This window comes from Heliconius melpomene, chromosome 15, assembly GCF_056956725.1.
Source record: "Heliconius melpomene rosina isolate 202511_hmr_F chromosome 15, ASM5695672v1, whole genome shotgun sequence".
NCBI classification, from domain to species: domain Eukaryota; kingdom Metazoa; phylum Arthropoda; class Insecta; order Lepidoptera; family Nymphalidae; genus Heliconius; species Heliconius melpomene.
Genome location: NC_140403.1, coordinates 510,658 through 533,841, shown reverse-complemented (window position 1 = coordinate 533,841; position 23,184 = coordinate 510,658). Strand labels below are relative to the sequence as shown.

Here is a 23,184-nt window from a genome sequence, read left to right as displayed (position 1 = left end):
CATAGGGAGTTCTAAAAACCATTGTTGCCAGCTCTCAGTCTGCTGCAAGCCCATGTTTGTCTGGTTTAAACAAGTCATTTAATGTTAATAATTTGCTCTCATATGTTTTTTTAATAAATCTATGAATTTTTATCAAATTAAAACTTTTTTTTTCTCAACACTATAACACATGGTTACCTGGAAAAGAAGAGAGGATTGCCATCATTTGAAATATTTTATTCCGGTTCCGGTTGACGATTATGTTTTAAAGAAAAACATTATGTAATAGAAGGTCAATCTTAAAATCAGTTTTTTTTTTCTAACTGTTTATGATGATTTTAATCATATTAAGTACATACAGAAAACTATTTAAAGATGAAATCATCCTTATTTTTCAAGTGAAATAATGGATCCATGATATTGAATCTTTGCTAAATCTGTTTTCTAAATACTAATACTCATTTAAATTATAATTTTATAACGGCTAAATAATCTAACTAAATAAATGTTTACAAATATCGATCTACTATAAGGTATTAATTACATCATGTTTCTTCTTGGTAACCCTAGTGTAATCTATTCTAATATAATGTGTCATTCTTAAATATAAGCTTGCAGATTTAAGCAATGGGATCTTAGGCCAATATTCGAATAAAAAAAATAACTTAAATTTTAATTAAAGTCAAGAAAAAAAAGAATCTCAAAATTTTATTAAAATAAAAAATGGCTTTAAATAATAAATATACGCAGAATTATCATAATATATATTTTACCGAAAGCTTTTAAATTACTTTATTAAGATGATTAGTTGAATTTCTTAAAATTTGATTTCGAATAACTATAAGTGCTTTCTTGGAAAATCCTGAAAGTGATATTTACAACCCAAAAAATACTCAAAAAGAAATCTATAAAATATTTATATTAAGATTATATACATTATAATATACATCATTATTACTTAATTTATCTGATACGGAATTCATCATAAATGTCATAAGCTAATGCTATATCAGTTGGCATGAATTCGGGCATGTCTTCAGTAGTACTGGAACTTTCTACTCCAGATGTATTTCCACTAGTCAAAGTTGTTATTTCTGCCGTTTTTTCATTAGTCCAGATTGGTATTTCTTTTGTTTCTTCAGTAGTCCAGATTGGTATATCTTTAGTTTCTTCAGTAGTCCAGATTGCTATTTCTTTTGTTTCATCAGTAGTCCAGATTGGTATTTCTTTTGTTTCTTCAGTAGTCGACATTCCTGGTTTTGTTGATTCTTCAGTAGTCGCCATTTTTATTTCTGTCGATTCTTCAGTAGTTTTTACTCCAGTTTCGTCTTTGGAATTGTCAATATTTCTTACATCTTTCTCACAAATGAAAGCTGTTTTTTTTGAGCAAGGTTCATCGTTTAACAATCCGTTTCGGAACATTGTACCACAAAATTCATTTCGGCCTGCGTTATTAGGTTCTCCTTTACTCCAGTAAGAGTAACCTGAATCTTCTAGACGCTCGCCTGAAATTAATAAAATACATTGTATTATGTTTTATTTTAATTCTAAATTATTAATTTATATCTACGAGTAAATCATAAATGATTTACTTGATTTTACTTAAATAGTTTCACCTCAAACAAGTTAAAGTAAGAAAAAAAAACTTTTAAGTTAAGTGCTTCGTATCCCGTAACGTTGTATTAATTATAACTCTACTCAACCCGCAATGTATTACATTTGACTCTTTAGACAGAACATTTTAACACTTAATGTTGGACTGTTCACTGTTGCGTACGGAATAAATTCTTAAGCTAAAAAATATAATATACTTACCATGAATCGTGTACCATTCCCTGTTTTGCTCCCAATCTATAATGCCAAGACTGATAACATTTGGATGTTCCGATTTAATTACGGTGTCAGGATACCTTTCAAAAATATCTTTAATGACTTGTGCTTCAGTATCACTATTAATTATCGCTAAGTATCCTTCTTCTGCTGAACATGTCTTGAAGGCATCCCACCAAGTCCTTGTTTGTGCATGGAATTTGTAGCAGTTACCAGTTCTCTCATCCAATATGTACTCTGTAAAAGATATTACTTATATAAATCAGCTTCACGTTGTATGCCGCACACAAAAGAGCAGGCAGAGGGAACTTAGTGTTAAGTGTGTCCCTATTTTTGGCCTAATATTATGGGCATTAAGTGTTGAGTGGCGGAACTCAACGCGCCTCTGTAAGCCTTCACACCAGAGCGAAGAAATGAAAGCATAAGCTTAAATAACTATTTCATTTCCTCGAATGGGGATATGGCCCACGACATCTTAACATTGGTACGCTGCCTAAGGATCTCCATACGAAATTTCCGTCCTACTAGACGTCCTACTTGCACGGTCAGTATTTTTATGAACTATTTTGTAAGTGAAATATATGAACATTTGGAAGACAAGAACGTAATTTATAATATCAAGATGATTTATGATTATGTACCACTTTTCATCAAAATTTGGCAAATTTTGGTATTAAAGACGCTAGTTCAACTGAGGTATCAGATGAACGGGAGATCTCAAATTTTTGTACGGATCCCTCGGTGGGCGTGCCTGCCTGGCGCTTGTGCGGTCTTTTTGTAACGGTAAAAAATAATACTTCAACTGACCTACATATTAAATTGCAATTCACATTACCTCTGTCGGTGGTTCCGCAGGAAGTCAGTTGTACATCAGAATTTTGACGCTTGTAGCACATGTATGGGAACATCTCTGAACATTTGACGCTTATGAGTGATCCAGCGTTTAACACTGAACAACGATCGTCGTCACTGTTGATTTGTTTTATATCTAGATTATCTATCAACTTTTCTAATGAAACACCTAAAAAAATACAAAAAGTAAGGATTATTTTGTGTTTACCTATCTGCCTACCTGTACCTCGCCAGGTACGCAAAATCAACGAAATAAATATATGTATGTATATCATCAGCTTCCTCTACATTGAAAATTAAATCATTACTATAACAAATAACAGTAACCGCCTGTAACCTTCTCCGAGTTTCACGCTCATAGCTGGGGATATATGGGAGAAACAGCGAGTAACCTGGCGTGTTGAGTGGCGGAAATCGTTGGTGTAAGCTACAAGACGTAAAATTCTGTTTTTGAGCCACAAAGTGGAAGTCCATCAAGTTTCTAGACTACCTAGAAGTAGGTTTGGTGACCGTGCTACAGTAGTATAAATACATGTCTGAATGTTTGTATTTTTATTAAATTAAATGAAAACATGTCTGATAATAAAAGGTCACTTCGGTTTATTAGCTTGATTACAAATCTGAAACGTATTCCATGTATTACATGAGATAAAAACATTTCTAGCTATATTGCTACTTTATCTACTCTCCGGGCGCAGTGGAACAGGATCTGATTGTAAACGCGACGGAAATGGATTCGATTCCCATTGGGACGAGTATATGGTGAATTGAGTTCTTCGCTTTGGTAACACTGGGATACAGGAGGAAATAAAAAAATAATAATTACCTTCTATTGTATGCCACAAGCCACCGGAAAAGGTTGCGTGTATTCCGACGAAAATTTGATCTATATCATAGGCTCTTGAGTAAGTTTCTATTGCGTCTTTTATTGGTTTGTTCAATGGTGACGCCAAAATAGCACCTAAAATTTATAAAGTTATTAGAAGTTAATTTGTAATGATTAAGAAGTTCAAGTTCAGCAACTCAAGGGCACGCTTATTATAATATATTTATTTATATTGTTGTTTTTTATATAATTTAATAAATTATTATAAATTTAAGTAATCTATGTAGGAACATATACATATGTAATGAATAGCTACCTTCCATATTACACATCTTGCGCGCTTCGTGCCAAGTCGCCTTTACCCTGTGCAGCTTCAGCCACACTTTAGCGTCCTCGTCGAATTCATAGTCGTAATGTATGCTTTTTGCCTCTGTAAATGGGAAAAAATTAAAAGAATTATAAAAAAAAGGAAAAATCCTACGGCATAAAACAAAACAGAAAAAATATCAAGCTAATTAAGTCATTACGATTTACAGTCGGGAATTAATTTTACAGACTGTGATGGGAAGATTCGGTCCCGATTACTCATTCTGATGAAGTATTTTTAATTTAAATGCTATATCCCAAACATAGCAGAGGGAACCTGAAAAAATTGTGTTAGGTATGTTGGAAACAAATTATGGGCTTGTTTTTTTTTCTTTTTTGTTTTGTTTTCATATTTTTTAATTTTTCACTTCTCATTTCTTTTATTTTTTTTCACATTTTTTTGTTTTGTTATCACAAAAAAACCAGCTTTGTTATTTGAAATACAAGAGTAACATTTGAAAAATAAGAGAACCTACCTAGGTTCTTCAAGAGAACCTTCTCTTAATACTAGTATTAAAATACTTCTCGGTTTTCACTTCGAGTGGCGTAACTCAACGCCGCACTTTATCCTATAAGAGCAACAAAACTGTTCCTATTTGATAAATAAAATTGACACAACAACTCACCTGCGTATAAAAACAGGCAAAGCACGAAGAAGTATCGCAGAAGCTCCATATCACGCTATTGTTATGCTGTTATGCTACAGATATGTCACCAACTGAGCACCAGCTGCTTAATCTTATATATATATATATAAACACAGTATTGAACTGTCTTTTTGCGTCAAACTAATAAGTACTAGGGTACTAGGGTACATACGTCTGTTCAACATGGAAATGATTAAAAGCCAATATCGCGTGACCTCTTAACCGCCGGACGATTTTATATTATGTTTGAGAACTGCTTTATATACCTATATATTTTGCATGATAGCAATGTTTATTTTGTTAATTTTTCCATCTGGGAATTCTGATATTTAGAAAATGATAATTGTATTTATAATACGTCATCATTAATCTGACATTATGTTTCAATTTCCCGCTGTATCCCGCACACAGCAGGGCAAGCAGACAGAAGCTAGTGTTAAGACACTCCCTTCCCCACTTTCCGCCGAATTCTGGATGCATTGCGTGTTGAGTGACGGAACTCAACGCAGCACCTTGCCTCGAGACCAGAGTTAAGAACTGAAAATATAAATTTAAATAAATATTTCATTTCCTCAGGTGCGGATTGAACCCACAACCTGTTGATTTTACAGTCACATTTTGTAGCTCTACGTAAAGTTTGTAGCGCCACGACTGGCCTCTTATTTGTGTTTATTTATGTAAATTTGTTTAAATATAAAAGGGAAAACTGTGAGTGTGAATTTGATGCCCATTTTTCCGGTATTTCATACACAATGTTTTGAATGCTGACGGAAAAGGCTGACAGTAAGTTTTATCTCCTATCGTTCTATATAATATGTGAGATACAAAAAAGTTTTCTTTTACCATGACTAAGAGTTTTTTTTTCTAATCTGTTTCAAGATTTAAGTTCAAGTATTGTTTAAGCTACATTTAAAAAAAGGAAAACAATGGGATTCCCAATGACCTAAATAAAGCTTCTAATCTTAAAACCCTGAACATGATATGACAGCTCGCCTATCAGCATCTGGGGACGTGAACAGGCCAAACGCCTGATGTCATCTGTTGATATCAACTTTTTAATCACATATATAAATGCACATAAGTGATAAAGATATGATAGATAAAGTATGCTCTTTCTCTGTTTATTTAGGTTTTTGTATACAACTTTGAAAACAACATGTTTCCATAATTCTAAAATTTTCTTTGTTTTGATTATTTATTACACAAAATAGTTAATTAATTTTTTTTAAGTGAGAAAATCTTGTTACGGATTCCTGATGATTTGACGATGCGGAACATACCACGCTTGCATCGGTACCAGAGCGAGAATATGAAAATAGCGAATATTTTATTTACTCGTATGGGAATTGAACCCACTACCTGCCACTCTCTTGTGCCTCTGCGCCAGGACAGACCTCAACCAGTGTTATATATTTTTTATGATTGTTATATATTTTATTAAAAAAAAAATACTATTGTTATTCTATACCTACAGTGTGATGAAAATTATTTAAAACGTGACATGAATATATAGAAAAGGAATATAGTGACAAGACTTAGTGTTTTATGTCATCACCTATTTAAAAAAGAAATCAAATACTAGTACTAGTAGGAAGGCACGGCATTTGACGGCCGTGTGGTCTATGTCCGGTCTGGAAAAAAAACATATTTTAATTTCATGTTTTAATGTATTTCTTAAAACCAAAGGGACAGAATGGAATAATAGAAAAATAAAAGAGTAATATATCATTTTTGAAAAACTTTTAATAATTTTAACTAACTAAAGTTAATTTTAAATCAAAATTGACCGTCGCGTCGGAGCGCATGGGTGCAAGTGTACGACAACCGCTGCAGTTGTGAGTTCGAGTCCTACCCGGAGGAATAAAATGTTTCATATTTTCATTTCTTCGCTGTAGTAAAGAGGCTTTATTACGAAACGGAGTGTAGTGCTACTAGGCACTAGGTTTCCATAGGTTTCCAGATTCCCTCTGCCTACCTGCTATGTATGCCGTGAAGCTTAAAGAAAAAAATATATTTGTTTATTATGATTAGAAACTAGCATAAAATAATAATAAAAATAATAAGTATCGACTTGATGGCTTCATTATAACCAGCGACCTTAGATTTTACCTGTAAACAAAAATTTTTAAAATTAAAAAGGCATCATATTCTATCCCGTATACTTATAGCGGATTAGACAGAAATCGTATTTGGCGTTAGTTAATCCATACTAATATAGTAAAGCTGAAGAGATTGCCCGCTTTAACACGCTAACCTCTGGAATAGTTTAATATAATAATGATGTCGTCTAAGAGACGAATGCCACCTGATCTACTCTCCCCGTGGCCACGGACTACTGCTAAATGTTCGAAACGTCGGGTTTCCAAAAATATATAGTAGATACTAATACTAAATATACACGATCAATCCGGCTAAACAGTTTGTTTCATTTAAAATGTGTAATAATCGTGAAAATCAAAGATCTTACTAAGTAAATAAAGTTCTTCATTTAAAGTGATGTCAAAGATACAAAATCTTGGCTGACGACGTCTCGTATTGTAGTACTTACTGGCGTAACTAGTTACCGGGGCTGATGTAATATAGCCCTTCTTAATAAATGGATTACCAAATCCAAATCAAACAAACCCATTAGTTTCTGAGATGAGGACTTTCAACCAAACAAACTCTTCAACTGTATAGTATTAGAAGTATAGATAGTATAGATTGATATAGAGCCAATGTAGTTTATTTTTCGCTAAGTTTAAAGTCAGTAGGTGTTAAGTAACGAAATCCAATGAGGACCTTATAATATGCAGCACCATAGCCGTTCTCTTTCCCACTCGACTAATTTATATTAAAAATAAATTACTTAAGGGATCATCATCAGCAGACAGGCTTTCGGGTGACATTTCACAAATAAACGGTCCTCTCTTATAGCACCATACGTCGTCCAAGCGTCCATTTCTGAACATTCCTCCACAGTACTCTCCTTTCGGTGCGTCATCAGGTTGACCTTCAGCCCAGAGGTCGAAACCAGCTTCTACTAGTGATTGTCCTAAAAAAATGTTTTATGTTAATTCTTTGTTTAAAAAAATGAATAAAGTTGAAGATACGAATAAACCGATCAAGTGCGAGTCGGATTCGCTTTGTAGGTTGTGCGGTTGTCGGTCAACAAAAAGAAAAACTTAGATAAAATCCCAAAGTTAACTAAGTTTGCATGAGAGAGCAAGGCATACACCCGTAGGCACTCATTTGAAATTAGTTGTTTTTATACAATACTAGTGGACCCGAACGCGGCTACGCCCGCTTGAACTATACGAATATTTATTAAATATATTTATGAAATTATTTCCAGTTTTCAATAGAGAGATGCGTTAAGCAAGCTCATTTTGGGTGACGTTTTCTAACAACAAACTTTGCAAATCGTTGCTTAGCAACGGCGGCTGTTATAAACATGGCGGAATAAATTGCATGTCAAATTAATAAGTATTTTAATATCTATCCATACCTATATTATAAATTCGAAAGTAACTCTGTCTGTCTGTCTGTCTTTTACACAATCAGGGTTAAACCGCTAATTTAATTGTGATAAAATACTCATATAGAGATACATGAGAGTACCGGGATGAACATAGGATACTTTTTTTTCTTATATTTGTAATATTGTCGATATATACTAATATATTAAAATACATTTTAATTTGACATGCAATTTATTCCGCCATGTTGATAACAATCGTCGCTACGTCGTGCATACATGGCGCGCGCCGATATAGATTTGTATACATTAACAAAAATTAGATGATTTCTATAATTTGATATTCATCCTCATGAAAATAAATATAATAGTCACTTTTAGCATTTTATCTAGATGGAAATTATAGTTTACTGTATAACATTCTAATAAATAATTAAGGAGATGTCACTGATTCCAAATGATCTAGCCTACGAGTGGTATAGTATGACCGACGCGAACGGGCAGATGACTTTGATGATTTTGTAAACTTATAATTAATTTATCTCATCTATACCGATGTTATACACTTAAAATATCGTAATTTTAATCATTTGAGATTTTATTTAATATTGTTTGTAAAAATTAATAATTATTTAATATAGAAAAATGTTTAGTACTTTTTCTAATATTAAGAATTTCCTTTAGTTACTTTTACTTCTTTTGTTTGTTCATTTCGGTTACTCAGATATTTTTTCTAATAATAAATCTCCACTTATTATTATTTTTTTACTTATTTTAATTATTTAGGCTTATATTTTCGCGGGCGTAGCCGCGTCCGGGCCCACTAGTCTATATATATAAAAGGACTTGTCCTCACTGACTGAGGTAAGACGCACGCACAGCCGTAACCGCTGTGCGTAGAAACATGAAATTTGGACAGCTGTTTACTTTCGTAAAAGAAGGGATTTTGAAAAATTTTAACCTTAAAGGGGCGAAATAGGGGTTGAAAGTTTGTATGGAAAAAAATTTAAACCGGTACCGATTTTTATAAAATTTGAAATTTAGATTTTTAAAAGTATTTAATTGAACACGTGTTTCATCGTTTTCTAGAATTCTCCCCCTAAGGGTACAAATAAGGGGTTGAAAGTTTGTATAGAATTTTTTTTAAATCGGCACCAATTTTTATAAAATTTGAAATTCTGACTCTTAAAAGTATTTAATTGAACACATGTTTTATGTTTTCTTGAATTCTTTCCCTAAGGGTGCAAATAAGGGGTTGAAAGTTTGTATGGAAAAATCTTTAAAACGCCACTGGTTATTATAAAATTTAAAATTTAGACTCATAAAAATATTTAATTGAACATGTGTTTCATGATCTTCTAGAATTTACCCCCTAAGGGTGCAAATAAGGGGTTGAAAGTTTGTATGGAAAAATTATTAAATCGCCACCGATTTTTATAAAATTTGAAATTTAGACTCTTAAAAATATTTCATTGAACACATGTTTTGTGGTTAATTAGAATTCACCCCTAATTACGCAAGCGAAGCTGCGCGCGTCCGCTAGTATTATATAAAAGAACTTGTCCTCACTGACTGAGGTAAGACGCACGCACAGCCGTAACCGCTGATGATAGAAACGTGAAATTTGGACAGATGTTTACTTTCGTAATCTGGACATCCACTAAGAAGGGATTTGGTAAAATTTTAACCCTAAAGGGGTGAAATAGGGGTTGAAAGTTTGTATGGAAAAAAAAATAAATCGGCATCGATTTTCATAAAATTTTAAATTTAGATTTTTAAAAGTATATAATTGAACACGTGTTTCTTCGTTTTCTAGAATTCTCCCCTTAAGGGTGCATATAAGGAGTTAAAAGTTTGTATAGAATATTTTTTAAATCGGCACCTATTTTTATAAAATTTGAAATTCAGACTCTTAAAAGTATTTAATTGAACATGTGTTTCATGGTTTTCTAGAATTCACCCCCTAAGGGTGCAAATAAGGGGTTGAAAGTTTGTATGGAAAAATCTTTCTCTATACAAACTGGATCTAATCTGGATTATTATAAAATTAGAAATTTTGACTCTTAAAAACATTTTATTGAACACATGTTTTATGGTTTATTAGAATTCACCCCAAAATACGCAAGCGAAGCTGCGCGCGTCCGCTAGTATTGATATATATCGAAAATACTACAAATATGAGAAAAAACGTATCCTATGTTCATCCCGACACCCTCAAGTATCTCTATATGAGTATTTTATCACAATTAAATTAGCGGTTTGGCCCTGATTGCGTAAAAGACATACAGACAGACAGAGTAACTTACGAATTTATAATATAGGTATGGGTAGTTGTTATAGATAAGTTTGCGAGCGTATGCACTCATTTCGTATGAAATTAATAGTAAATATATGATTGTAATGGTTTTAATACGAAATATCTATAAATTTTCAGTTTTTAGATTTTTTCTTTTATTTGTATACAAATTTCTTGTTTCGTGCCAAATTTTATAACTGTAGGTCCACGGGAAATACCGATGTATAATTGCATATATCATTACTAACCATGTATAGTTGTCCAAACACCCCTTTCACCCCAATCGTGGAAGCCAATGTGGACGATCTCCTTCATAATAGATTCCAGGTTCGAACGCAAGCTATCTTGAGGATGCTTAGCAAATATTCCCTTCAAGACATTAGCTTCACTGTCGCTATTAATGACCGCTAGGTGGCCTCCTTCAGCTGCACACGTCATGTACGCTCGTGTCCAATTCCTGGCGACTCGGTGGAACTTGTAGCAGCTACCTGTCGCTGGTTCTAGGACATATTCTGTGGAACGAAATAAAAGTACCTTTTACTTATATATCTTTAGACTCCTAAGGAGAGCGTGCCCGAATACTTTGAACTGCATAAATCTTATTATTGTTAAAAATAGAGCAAGATATAAGAGAGCAGAAAGGGGAACAGACTAGAGAATCATGTGGTCCGAATTACATTGTTAAACAATGAATCGAATAGCTAAAATGCTGCTGCGCTATTACGAAATCGGGGTAAAGCCGAGACTGATCGTAAACTGTTGAGTGATGGTTGTTGCTTCGATTACCTCTCAGGGGAATAAATGCAAACATTAAACACCTAACTAGTTACAAAATAACAAACCTTTGTCAATAGTTCCACATCCGGTTAAAGACATAAATTTTGTTCTCTTCTTGTAACAAATGTACGGATGAACATCATTGCAGTTTATATCCGCTATAGTACCATTGGCCACGTATAAGATACAATCTTCATCGTTGTTCTTATTGTCTGGTTCCATTGGCATCCAATCTATAGGCATCTTGCCTAACGCTACACCTGTATAGTAAGACAAAAATAGATTTTTCCATTATTTCCACTTAATATAACAAAGGCAATATATTGGGGTCAGTTGTGGCGCAGGGGCACAAAGTGTGACTGTAAATGCGACTGGTTGGGGGTTCGATCCCCAACTCGAGACTGCACCTCTATAAAAATATATTTATTGTAATGTAAATAGAGAATAGTAATTATTATTTTTGGAATGCCACTAATATTGTTCATCTGGAACTGTAACTAATACTAAATTTCGTTAGTGTTTTTTTTTATATTAATGTATTTAATATTACTAAATATTAATTTCAGTATACACTTGTAAATTTAAGTATGTCGACTTTATAAGTTCTACTTCCCGTTGACCTATACTTTTGAAATTAGTACGGGACGGGCGCATCCTACTAACACTTGACCGGTTGTTTTATAATTATGTTGAACTATAATTACGCCTGTAGTTGTGATAAACTATGTACAATATACTTCAAATGTTATATTTTTAAATAATTATTTGATTTTTTTTATTATATGTCATACTACATGTAACGGTGGCCTACATAATAAATAAATAATAAAAACTATACGATTATTGCTTCTTATTTAGTTAAACGTGACAAAAATGTGACAGACCTTCAACGGAGAAAAAGTCGCCTTTAGAGAAAGTGGCATGAATCCCAGAGTATACTCCACTCCAAGTCACTCTTTTGATCTTCATTTCTTTTCTCATGGCCGACTCTATCGCAGTATTTATTGGTGATGCTAGAATAGAACCTGGAGAGGAAGATAGTAAATTTAAAGTACTTGGTTCCAATCACTGAGTTCACCATTTTCCGCCTAATTTCCGGGATATTGCGTGTTAAATGGCGGAACTCAACGCTTTGTCTACGAGAACGAAAAAATGAAAATAATTAAATTATAATAATTCCCATCAACATAAATTATTTGAGGCCAGGCGTAGCGCAGTGACAGAAACGTGGAACTGTAAACGCGACTAGTTGTGGGTTCGGTTTCCACTTGAGGAATGTTTTCATTCTTTTCACTTTGGTGATTGCGGCGTCTAGTTTTGCCACTCAACACGCAATGCCTCCAGAATTCAGTGGAAAATAGAGAACGGAGTGTCTTAACACTAGGCTCTCCCTGCCTACTATGCTGTGCTCGGGATTCAGCATTACCCTGATTTATATGTTTTATTTACAGCTTGACTTTTAGCGATTTCAAGATGCCTGGGTTTCGAATCCTGCTATGCTTAAACTTTTTACACTTTTCTAAATATTTTTATCCTTGTGTGAAAATAAAATAATTGTTACCTTCTAGGTGGCATCTTAGCCAAGCATCCTGGAAAGTTGCTGGCACTCTGTGTAGTTTCATCCACCCGAACACCTCAGGATGATAATTGTAGTCATATCTGATGAAATTTCCATCTGAAACATAAAAAAACTCTCCTCAACGCACAGATATAGCTAGGGGACTTAGAAATTTGAAAACTAGGGAGTGTAGGGGACGAGACTACGAGATATCTCTACGAAAACGGGGAAAACTAGAATTATCCATTTTCCGTCTTAAGGTAAGCAAAGTTAGGGAAATAGGTACAAGCTCTAAAATGAATTGGTTATTTTTTACCACCTCACCAAATGTTCCAGTACAAGCTGGAAGTACACTCAATTATATATACATATATAATAAAGTATGTACGTAAAAAAAAAAGTGAAATTTAGAGATTAAATTTTATCCCGAGTGAACACAGAACTCGGCACCTATAGATCTCCCATTATTTTTTCAAGGAAGTTGAGAACGACGTCTTATTTAATATTCTACTTGGCTCTCTACATTTACACAAAAAAAAATGGTAAACAGTCTATTTTAAAGCTTTTTCCACATTTTATAGATTAATAATAGAGGAAAGACCTATGACACGTTGCAAGTCCAATGTAACTGACCGCAGGAAACGTGAGTTATATCGCCTACAACCTTCCAACACAAATGGACTTTCCAACTCAAAAAAAATGAAACCAGTAGTTCCCGAGATTAATGCATTTAACCAAACAAACTCTTTATTTTTATAATATTAGTATAGTTCAAAAATAACCTCACCTACTAAAACACAAAGCGACACTACGAATAATATTAAAAACATATTAATATGTTACTTCTACAAGATCTTAAACGCGTTTGAAACATAAGTAGGTTGTATAAGGAAAAATATTTGTTTTTTTCTGGTCTCGTAGGTACATGACTCAAAACCAAAGATTTGCGCATATTATTAAGTTTGTAACAATCTTAAGGCTTGAGGCCAATCACGGCGCAGGGGCACAAGTGTGTGTGACTGTAAACGCGACTGGTTGTAGTTCCATCCCCACTCGAAAAAGTGAAATATTTGCTTACATTTATATTTTCATTTCTTCGCTCTGGTGGCAAAGGGCAGCGCCAATTTCCGCACACGCAATGCCTCCTTAATTCGGCGAAAAGCGGGGAACGGAGTATCTTAACACTAGGTTCCCTCTGTCTACAAAATTTTTTTACGTTTCGGCCTTGAGACCATTAGGGCGCAGTGGTACGTATTTTGTAAAGACGATGGTACTGGATTCAATTACCACTTGGGGGAATAATTTTTATTCGCTTCCCCTCTCTGGTGAAACAAAGTGTAGCGTAGTCTTAGTCAGTAGTTTGTTACGGAAAATCTTAACTCTAGGTACGTACAAAGTAGGTAGTACTGTAGATACTTTAAGTGGGGTGCAAGGCTTAATCCTTTAATGTATCCCAAGTATTTTAATGCGGATTTCACTTATAGATTGAGGGGTTTTAAAGAAAGATATATATTTATAAGTGTAATCTATACCTATATTATAAATTCGAAAGTAACTCTGTCTGTCTGTCTGTCTGTCTGTCTTTTCCGCAATCAGGGCCAAACCGCTAATTTAATTGTGATAAAATACTCATATAGAGATACTTGAGGGTCCCGGGATGAACATAGGATACTTTTTTTTTCTCATATTTGTAATATTTTCGTTATATACCAATATATTAAAATAATTAATTTGACAAGGAATTTATTCCGCCATGTTAATAACAATCGTCGCTACGCGTTGCTAAGCAACGGCCTGCAAAATTTGCTGATTTAAGAAAACGTCACCCCACAGTGAGTTTGCTTAATGCATACATGGTGCGCGCCGATATAGATTTATACAAATCTCTTTATACAAATCATTAACAAAAATTAGATGATTTCTATAATTTGATATTCATCCTTATGAAAATAAATATAATAGTCACTTTTAGCATTTCATCTAGATGGAAATTATGATTTACTGTATAACATTCTAATAAATAATTAAGATGTGACTGATTCCAAATGACCTAGCCTTCGGGCGGCATAATATGAGTATGACCGACGCGAACGGGCAGATGACTTTGATGATTTTGTAAATTTTTATAGATTTTCGAATTACTATTATTTTTTATGTAATTATTTGCTGCTTATAATTAATTTATCTCAGTTCGGTTATCTATACCGATGTTATACACTTAAAATATCGTAATTTTAATCATTTGAGATTTTATTTAATATTGTTCGCAAAAATTAATAATTATTTAATATAGAAAAATGTTTAGTACGCGCGCACAGCAAACTTTAGGTTTTTTTTTCTAATATTAAGAATTTCCTTTAGTTACTTTTACTTCTTTGGTTTGTTCATTTCGGTTACTCAGATATTTTTTCTAATAATAAATCTCCACTTATTATTATTTTTTAACTTATTTTAATGATTTAGGCTTATATTTTCGCGGGCGTAGCCGCGTCCGGGCCCACTAGTGATTTTATATAAATAGTTTTTATATTCACGATAATTTGTTATAGAAAAATGTAAATCAACCTCTTTGTTTAATAAAAAGATATATTTGAAAATTTATACATAGAACTAGCGCGAGTTGACAATTTAAAAAGGACGCTTGATGTGATGAAAATTCTGATGCGCACTATTATATTTGGAGCTGAAGAGGAAAGTGGTCCTCTAGAATAAAATATTGTATTATAATTTAAGTTATACATTGTACAAGTCTAATGGTATCTAGCCTATGGAAGAAGTATAAGTTCTGTAACAGTCCTGAGATATAAATTGTACAAGCCTAATGGTATCTAGCCCTGGAAGAAGTATAAGTTCTGTAACAGTCCTGAGATATAAATTGTACAAGCCTAATGGTATTTAGCCCTGGAAGAAATATAAGTTCTGTAAAAGCCTCGAGGTGTTTGATTTCTTTACATAAGAAATACATGCTTTATTAGAATAAAGCCGAGGATATCAAAGAATTGTAATATGAATTAGTCAAAATTAGATATATAACTATATACAGGGTGTCCCAGGAGTCAACGATAAAACGAAACCAGGTGATAGACCAAGTCGTGACAGTTATGAGAAAAATATAAAAAAAAATCTTTGTCATGTATTTTTCATATTATATTGATTTTAAAAATATCGGAAAAACCGACACCCTGTGATGGTTTTTCAAGTCCCAGGACTACAAATATTACTCTTTCTTCATTTTTTTTTCTGTAATGTAATCATGAGTAACCCTTCTGTGAATTACAGTTTAAGATTGAAACATACCTGCATCAGTTTTCAATACAATGTGGTGTTTTTGCCAAACATTAAATTCAAAATATTTACTACACCCAACTTTAACCGACTGTACTATAAAAAAAATGTACTACACTGTTCTTGCAAGTAACTTTAAAAGTTGGCGCATTTAATCTGGATTCCGAAATGGTACGACACTTGCTGAATTACTTCTTTGTTGAAGAGAGAAAAATCGAAATACACGATAATCGGGATGATGTTCAGCGTTTTGGTATCTTTTCCGATACATTCTAGCTGCGGCATTTGCGTTACATAACCATTCTCCATGAATGAAATGCATATTGGCAATGTGTCAAAGACCCAGTATATGGCCTGCGAGAGCTCGGACTCGAGCACTATCCTTATAAGTCCTGGGCCAGCCCCTAAGTTGGAAAAGTTCAGGTAACTTGGATCCGTCATGCACGAGTCTGGAGGCATCGATCATAATCTCCTTGGCCGGATAAGAGTTTGGACGGTATCCTGCGATCACAGACCACACCAGTGACCTCCCGCCACTTAGCCCAGGCAACGCTTATCCGACTTAGGCGATGGCCCAGGAGGCCCAGAAGTTCGACATTCCAAATCTCTATACAGTTTTAAAAATCGTCTAAAAGAGTACTTATTTAATTTAGTATAATAGTTTATCTTTATTTTTTTTTTTTAATATTATGTATATATTTTTGAACACGTTTTATGTATGTATGTATATATGTGTAAGTATATATTATTTTTCAATATTTGTATGTATGTATGTGTAAAGTATATAAACATTAAACACATTTTATGTAAGTTTATTTTATATTATTGACTTAGTTTATTATATATTATATAATTATTAATTATATTTCATAAGATTTGCACTGAGACGTTGTCCCCTTTCTCCTCATTACAATTTTTCCGTATTGTTTCAAAGGTTGTCTGGTGGAGACTGCTTAAAGCAATAACACCGCCTTTGCATACGTGTTTTTCTTTACATTTTATTTGTGTTGTTCTTTCTATATATTTCTTTTATGTGTGCAATAAAGTATATTCTATTCTATTCTATAATGTGAAAATTAATTAAACCCTAATGCGACCCGCATTTTCGTAGTTTCAATAAGGATTTTCCAATTGTTTTACACAGCAAGGATTTTTTAGTAGGTACCGTAATTTTAAATCTGTGCGACTAATCTTTTCAAGTACTTATTAAAATATATTTAAATGACTATTTTTAGATAGTTAAATAACTATTTTTAAACGGAAGAAATTATAAACAAAAACTTACCTACTAATAACTACTATAAAAAATATGAAACCAAATATATCGCGCTGAAATAATACATTCAAGTCCAATTATCCAATACGTGCAAACGCATCTAAATCTTCGTTGCTATAGAGACAGGCGGGTTTTTTTTTTCGAGCTTGTGGTTAATGCTGAAGAGGGTATTCTGTCCCTGATGAATAGCAAGCACTACGTGGCTGCCTGTGAGGAAAATTAAATAGAATGCATCGGCCGGGAATCGAACCCGGGCCGCCCGCGTGGCAGGCGAGCATTCTACCACTGAACCACCGATGCGTGTAAGGCAGGCAGGCGCGGCGGACGCATGGCGAGTGGCGAGCCGTTTCGCAGCGAGGATTTTTTGATATTGTAACAACTTCTAAAGTACTTATTAAAATTTCATTTTACAGTAAAAGACAGCTTTGGTCTACATTAAATGGCCAACGTAACTAATATACTTATTTATATGCTGAGACTAAGGGATAAGTGAAACTTGAGTAACATACAGCTGATGTGTCAACGGCGTGATGTGTCAACAATTAAATGCATTTTTCTGTAAAACTATTCGCAATTTCGAAATAGAGTAAATAGGAAATGTTATCTTCGTTTAACGTAGAAAATTAATAAAGTATTTTAAAGGATAAGGATTAATACCATTATGGAAAAATATACCTCACAATAAAAAATATATTGAAATTATTATTTTTAGACAGAAAAATGATCACTACGCGTTATTCTTAAAAGATACGAATATGCTCTCGCGGACTTTTTTGTAGATCTTATTAAGAGGAACAATACTCCAGTACATTTTTTCATGTAGTACTTACCATTAGAGCAGCGCATGCGCGAAAGTGTCTCAACGGATAGGACTTTATACACATTTATCGTATTTATGTTAATTTACATAAGAATGTACAAATAATAAACTATATATAAACCTTTTACGAAAAACATTCGACTTAATGGTGAAGACCGCATCAAAATCCGTTGGGTAGTTTAGAAGAAGAAGAGTTAGAAACAACAGACAGACACGAAAAGCGATTTTGTTTTATAAGATATATATATATATATATAGGATATACTATAAGATATCTCTAGATATGTTAGTGTAAACGTGACTTTACCAACAAAAACAAGTAAAACAAGTTATGGTAACTTAACGACCAATCAACAAATGTAAATTTAATTAAAATAAGAAACTTGTTTTTCCAGACTAACGAGAAAAATAAATTGTGATCCACCGTTGACGTGCTGTGTGGAGTTCTGCCACTTGACCCGCAATGCCTCCAGCATTCGGCGGAAAGAAGGAAGCGGAAGTGTTTCAATGGGACTGGTGTAGCTTAAAACTAGATCCCCAGGTTCCCTCTGTTCCCCGCGAGTAGAGATCGAACCCACAACCGTTATTTGCTGACAGACCGACCGACAGTTAGATGCTGTGCTGGTCCGCTGCGCCATGACGGACTTAACTCATTTTCTAATTATATATTTCTAGCTGATGCATTATTATTCCTTTTATCATATTTATTGTTTGCATATTTTCCTTATAAATAAATTATTTATGCATAATATAGGTAGGTACCTAACATTTACATATTTATGGAATAACGCAGCCGGATTGACTGAATCATCCTCTAAACATAATTTACTAAAGCTCTAACCACGTCTCATTAGATGAAACATTTATGGTTCCGTACCCCAAGAAAAGAAACGAAACCTTTGTAACATCAATGTCTCGTCTTTGTGTTTTATGTTTATCTGTCTGTTTGCTTTTCTAGATCAAAGCAATTAAAAGATAAAGTTTCGTTTTGTTTTGTTTGAAAAATGTCGCATAATCAATACCTAGAAGAATATTACTAAAAATAGGATACATCTTAATTTACAAAAAATCATTGCAGGTTTCATATCTCCTGTCTCAAGGCCTCTGCCTACCCTTCTACATGCGGAATACATGAAATTTACAAAATACAAGTTCAACCGCTTATATTGAATGAAGTGGGGACTCCGACCTCCTATTACCGTAATTTTATGTACTGGTCTCACTTGTCCCCGTCATTATATTCAACATTTTACTATTGTTGACAAAATTGGTCAGGCATCAGGTTGTGGCTTCGATTCCCGCTCGAGAAACTGAAATATTTAATATTTTCATTTCCTCTCTCTAATAAGCAGGCAAAGCGAGGCGATGCGTAGCCTCACTTAGCACACGATGACACCAGAATTCGGCGGAAAGTGGGGAACAGAAGTGTCTTGTTGGGTGTCTTAAACACCAGCTCCCCAGGTTTCTTCTAGCTACCCTGCTATGGATACAATGTGAAACTAAAAAAAAATATAGTAAAAAAAAACAAAACGGAAAGCTACGAACAGTCGTTATTGGCTTACGAGTATAAATTGAGTGTACATTACTTTATCTCTGTTAATACCGGCCTCACATTGTCAGCACTAATTGTAGTGATTAAGCATCGAACCTACACTCCTTTGTGTGGTTTATATTGTTCAATTTTATCAAAACAATAGGCAGAAATGTATTGTTAAAGCCTCCAGTGGAGTTAAACATTAGTTAAATGATATGATATAACGGAGTGTTTTAACATTATGATCTACTTATCCTGTTAGTTATGTGCGGAGAATGTGTGAACAAAAAAACTACAAATACATATAACGAATTTCTCGCTTTATCCCGCATACCATGGTAGGCAGAGAAAATTTAGAGTAAGGAAACTCTCTTCACTTTACAGATTCATATTTAAAAGTAATTTTCCACTATTAATAAAATATTTATTTGTCCACTCCTTTAGAAGAAGAATCGAACTAGTGTTGAGAAAAGAATTCCACTCAGTCATTTTATTAGTGCTAAGACAATGGGTCAGGTCGTGTTAACTGACCCGTCTTTTATACTCCGATGCTTCTCCAAAGGATATCTTAATGCACGGCATTTGGATTAAATTCTTTAGATAAATTGTTAATTAACTCCATAGTGGTTTAGTTGGTGTCAACTACAAACACGATAGTTATTAATTCGATTTCCTGTTTTCTGTATATTTTAGTATTTTTATTTACATCTGTTAAGGCCGTCGTGGCGAATCGATGGCGATCGTAATTGCGAAATTTCGATTTCCAATTGAGCGAAATAATTATTCGTATGTTTTCGCTCTGGTAACAAGATGAAACGCGGCGTTAAGATCCGTCACTTAACATTCAACATGACTAAAGTGGATGGAAAATATGTGTCGTATCGCTTGGTTCTTACTGCCGTTTCGCTTAAGGAAACTGGTAAACCATACTAATATAATAGTTTACTATTGTTAAAAATAAAATAGCTTCACATTGTATCACGCACATGGCAGGGTAGGTAGAGGGAACCTGGGAGCCTAGTGGCTGTAAACACGATGATTGTGGGTTAGATGTCGACTCGTTGGAGTGATTAGATTTTAATAAAAAAGGCACGGCGTTGAGTGTCGTCACTCTCTCCCCACACCACCACGGATTCAATTTAATTAAAAATCCTAAATGATTATAAGAAATATCTATTACAAATGACAACTTTAGCTACAAAGTTAATATTTAGGATACAAGTTAACACCTAGCGAGTGTATGAGTCACTCCACTCGACTGGGCCAAGTTGAGGGTTAAAAGATCCATTCCAACGTCTATAAATCATGTCAGATAGTGTAAAGCCACTTTAAGCTCCATTGAAGGAAAATTCAAAATGTACACTATTAAGAGTTAGTTCATATATTTTTTTTCGTATGTTAAAAGAGAGTGAGTCGAGGCCAGTCGTGGCATAAGGACACAAGTGACTGACTGAACCTGGTGTGTTGGATTCTCATTTGAAGAATTGGAATAGTTAATATTTTTATTTCCTCGCTTCTCAACATGCAATGCTTCCAGAATTCAGCAAAACGTAGGAAACAGGGGTATCTTAATGTGAACTGTTTCCCAGGTTCCTTCTGCCTGCTCGCTGTGAGGGATACAGCGTGAAACTAAAAAAAGAGAACGAAGTGGGGTTATAGTATTAATTCTCAATCAGATGAGTAAATTATTACCATTTCCTCGCTTTAGCTACAAGAAAAGCGCGGCATTGAATTTCGCCTCCCAATACACAATATCGCGAAAATTGTGTCATATGTAGGCAGCGAAGAGTCTCAACATTAGGTTCTCTTTGGTCTTGGAATAAGCGGGATATAGCGTGAAATTATACATCATAATATATATCACGCGATAGGTTCTAAGTTCGATTCCCACTTGAAGAAATGAAATATTTAATATTTTTGCTTTGGTGTCGAGACAAAGCGTGGTATTGTATTCCGACGCTCAAACCTCAATTCTTTCAGAATTCGGCAGAAAGTGAGGAACAGAGTGTCTGAACACTAGGTTTCTTCAGCCTACCATGCTGTGTGCAGTACAGCTTGAAGCCGAAATAAATTATATCCAATGAAATGCAGATGAAAGGATTTAATAATGCTACCAAAAATTAACTTTTATATTAAATTTCTGATTGGAACGTACTCGTATGTATTTACGTATTTTACGTACAAATTGAAATATATTTTGTTTGTAAGCATTTTTGTGTTCATTTCATTGGAACTTCTGTAATTGTGATCGTTGAACGGTTTCCAAATGGAATACGATTTTTTAATTTCCCAGTTCCAAGTCTAAAGCACTATTGATGATGTATTGGTAATTCTGAAATGCGTTCCAAAGTTTTTATTGTTATAGGAGTGTCTATCATGGAATTGCAAAGTACCTAATCATAGATCATACTCGATTTACTTCGCTTATATTCATGCGGAAAATAACTTGAAACTAAAAAAAATAATAATTTCAGAAAAACAATTACTACCCTAGGATATTAATCAAATGTTCGAGATGATCGCCGATTTACCCAAGGAAAGATGTGAAAAAGTAGAAAACTTATTCTTGGAAGTTGGATGGAACCAACATATTTGCGTGGCAGTGATGAGGACAGGAATCAATACTAAAACCAGCTATACCTACAAAAAACGTACCACCCACGTGGAGCGTGGGACGTCACCTCAATAGTCAATAACCTCTATTAAATGATGTGCAATCCGAGCGTAGTACTCTAGTATGAGTAATATTGTAAAAGCTCATGCATACCATATATCTGATAAATGCGTTGCATTTGTTTCTGGAAACATACGTTTCGTATTTGGATTTTATGTATTTACCAAAGCTTTTAACACGCTTTTATTAGGATTTTTTTTGCTTCACCTGTATTCCGCACACAGCAGGGTAGGAGGAGAGTTCATTTGGAAAGTGTCCTGTAAACTCCTTCATACGTTCCCCCATTTCATACAATCACCCAGTCATATAAACACGCGTGCGCACCACGTCTTTAATACGAGAGCTAGGGGTGAGATTTGACGTGTTTGTAGCCCGTCCTTTGAATACAGCTATGAGCCTGTGAAATATTTATTTACATTAAGGGATACACCTTACAAGAAGACGAACAAAAAATATTGGAACGGATTTAAACGCTGCACCTCTTGGAATCTTTGAAAGAGCGGTGACGAGAACGAGATTCAAATTGCCCTAAGTGTACATTTTTTATATTTATAAAAATGGGTAAAAAAATGTAAAATAACACTTTAAAAATGTAAAAACATTTCTTTATATATCCTTTTACCCTCCCGTATGTTTCGAATGCCATACACAATCTAGCAAATTGTTATTCCACGCAGAGCTGATGTATCGACGATGCTGTGGAAACGCAAATCTAAATTCATAGTGGAGTTGAAACTTATATTGCATATATTCATAATAAAAATCACTTCATCTTTTTTCATTTCCAATCATATTTTTTTAAACGTTTTACGTTTATTTAAATACACGCTTTTCTACACCAAATTTAACAAGTACTATAAAATGAACTCGAAGCTATTAATTGTATGAGCCTAAGCCCGGTCACATCAGCTCATTGGTACCAGAATGATGTATTGTCATCGAAGCTACATACAACTGCCAACTTCAATGAGGATACAATTATTACAAGTGGTACTTAGATTTAATTA

General features: G+C 34.0%; 1 protein-coding gene across 1 annotated transcript; it reads right to left on the bottom strand.

The window, feature by feature from the left end:
- Nucleotides 1–770: 770 nt before the first annotated feature.
- LOC146531171 (macrophage mannose receptor 1-like) lies at nt 771–13,518 on the bottom strand. The gene is made up of 14 exons (XM_085198542.1): nt 13,376–13,518; nt 12,592–12,705; nt 11,915–12,055; nt 11,096–11,290; nt 10,502–10,765; nt 7,349–7,534; nt 7,126–7,171; nt 6,080–6,131; nt 4,480–4,534; nt 3,804–3,917; nt 3,488–3,622; nt 2,645–2,830; nt 1,795–2,046; nt 771–1,484 (listed from the first exon to the last, which is right to left on the bottom strand). The coding sequence occupies exons 1-14, from the start codon at nt 13,416–13,418 to the stop codon at nt 943–945; spliced, it is 2,325 nt and encodes a 774-aa protein (XP_085054668.1). The 5' UTR covers nt 13,419–13,518; the 3' UTR covers nt 771–942.
- Nucleotides 13,519–23,184: the final 9,666 nt, after the last annotated feature.

Excerpts from the sequence above, each read along its gene's own strand:
- LOC146531171 (XM_085198542.1), bottom strand. The coding sequence starts at position 13,418 with ATGTTTTTAATATTATTCGTAGTGTCGCTTTGTGTTTTAGTAG. Across the intron at positions 6,132-7,125 it reads CTCATCTCAGAAACTAATGG|ACCGGACATAGACCACACGG; the intron begins GTTTGTTTGATT and ends TTTTTTTTCCAG. Across the intron at positions 3,918-4,479 it reads TTGCCTGTTTTTATACGCAG|AGGCAAAAAGCATACATTAC; the intron begins GTGAGTTGTTGT and ends TCCCATTTACAG.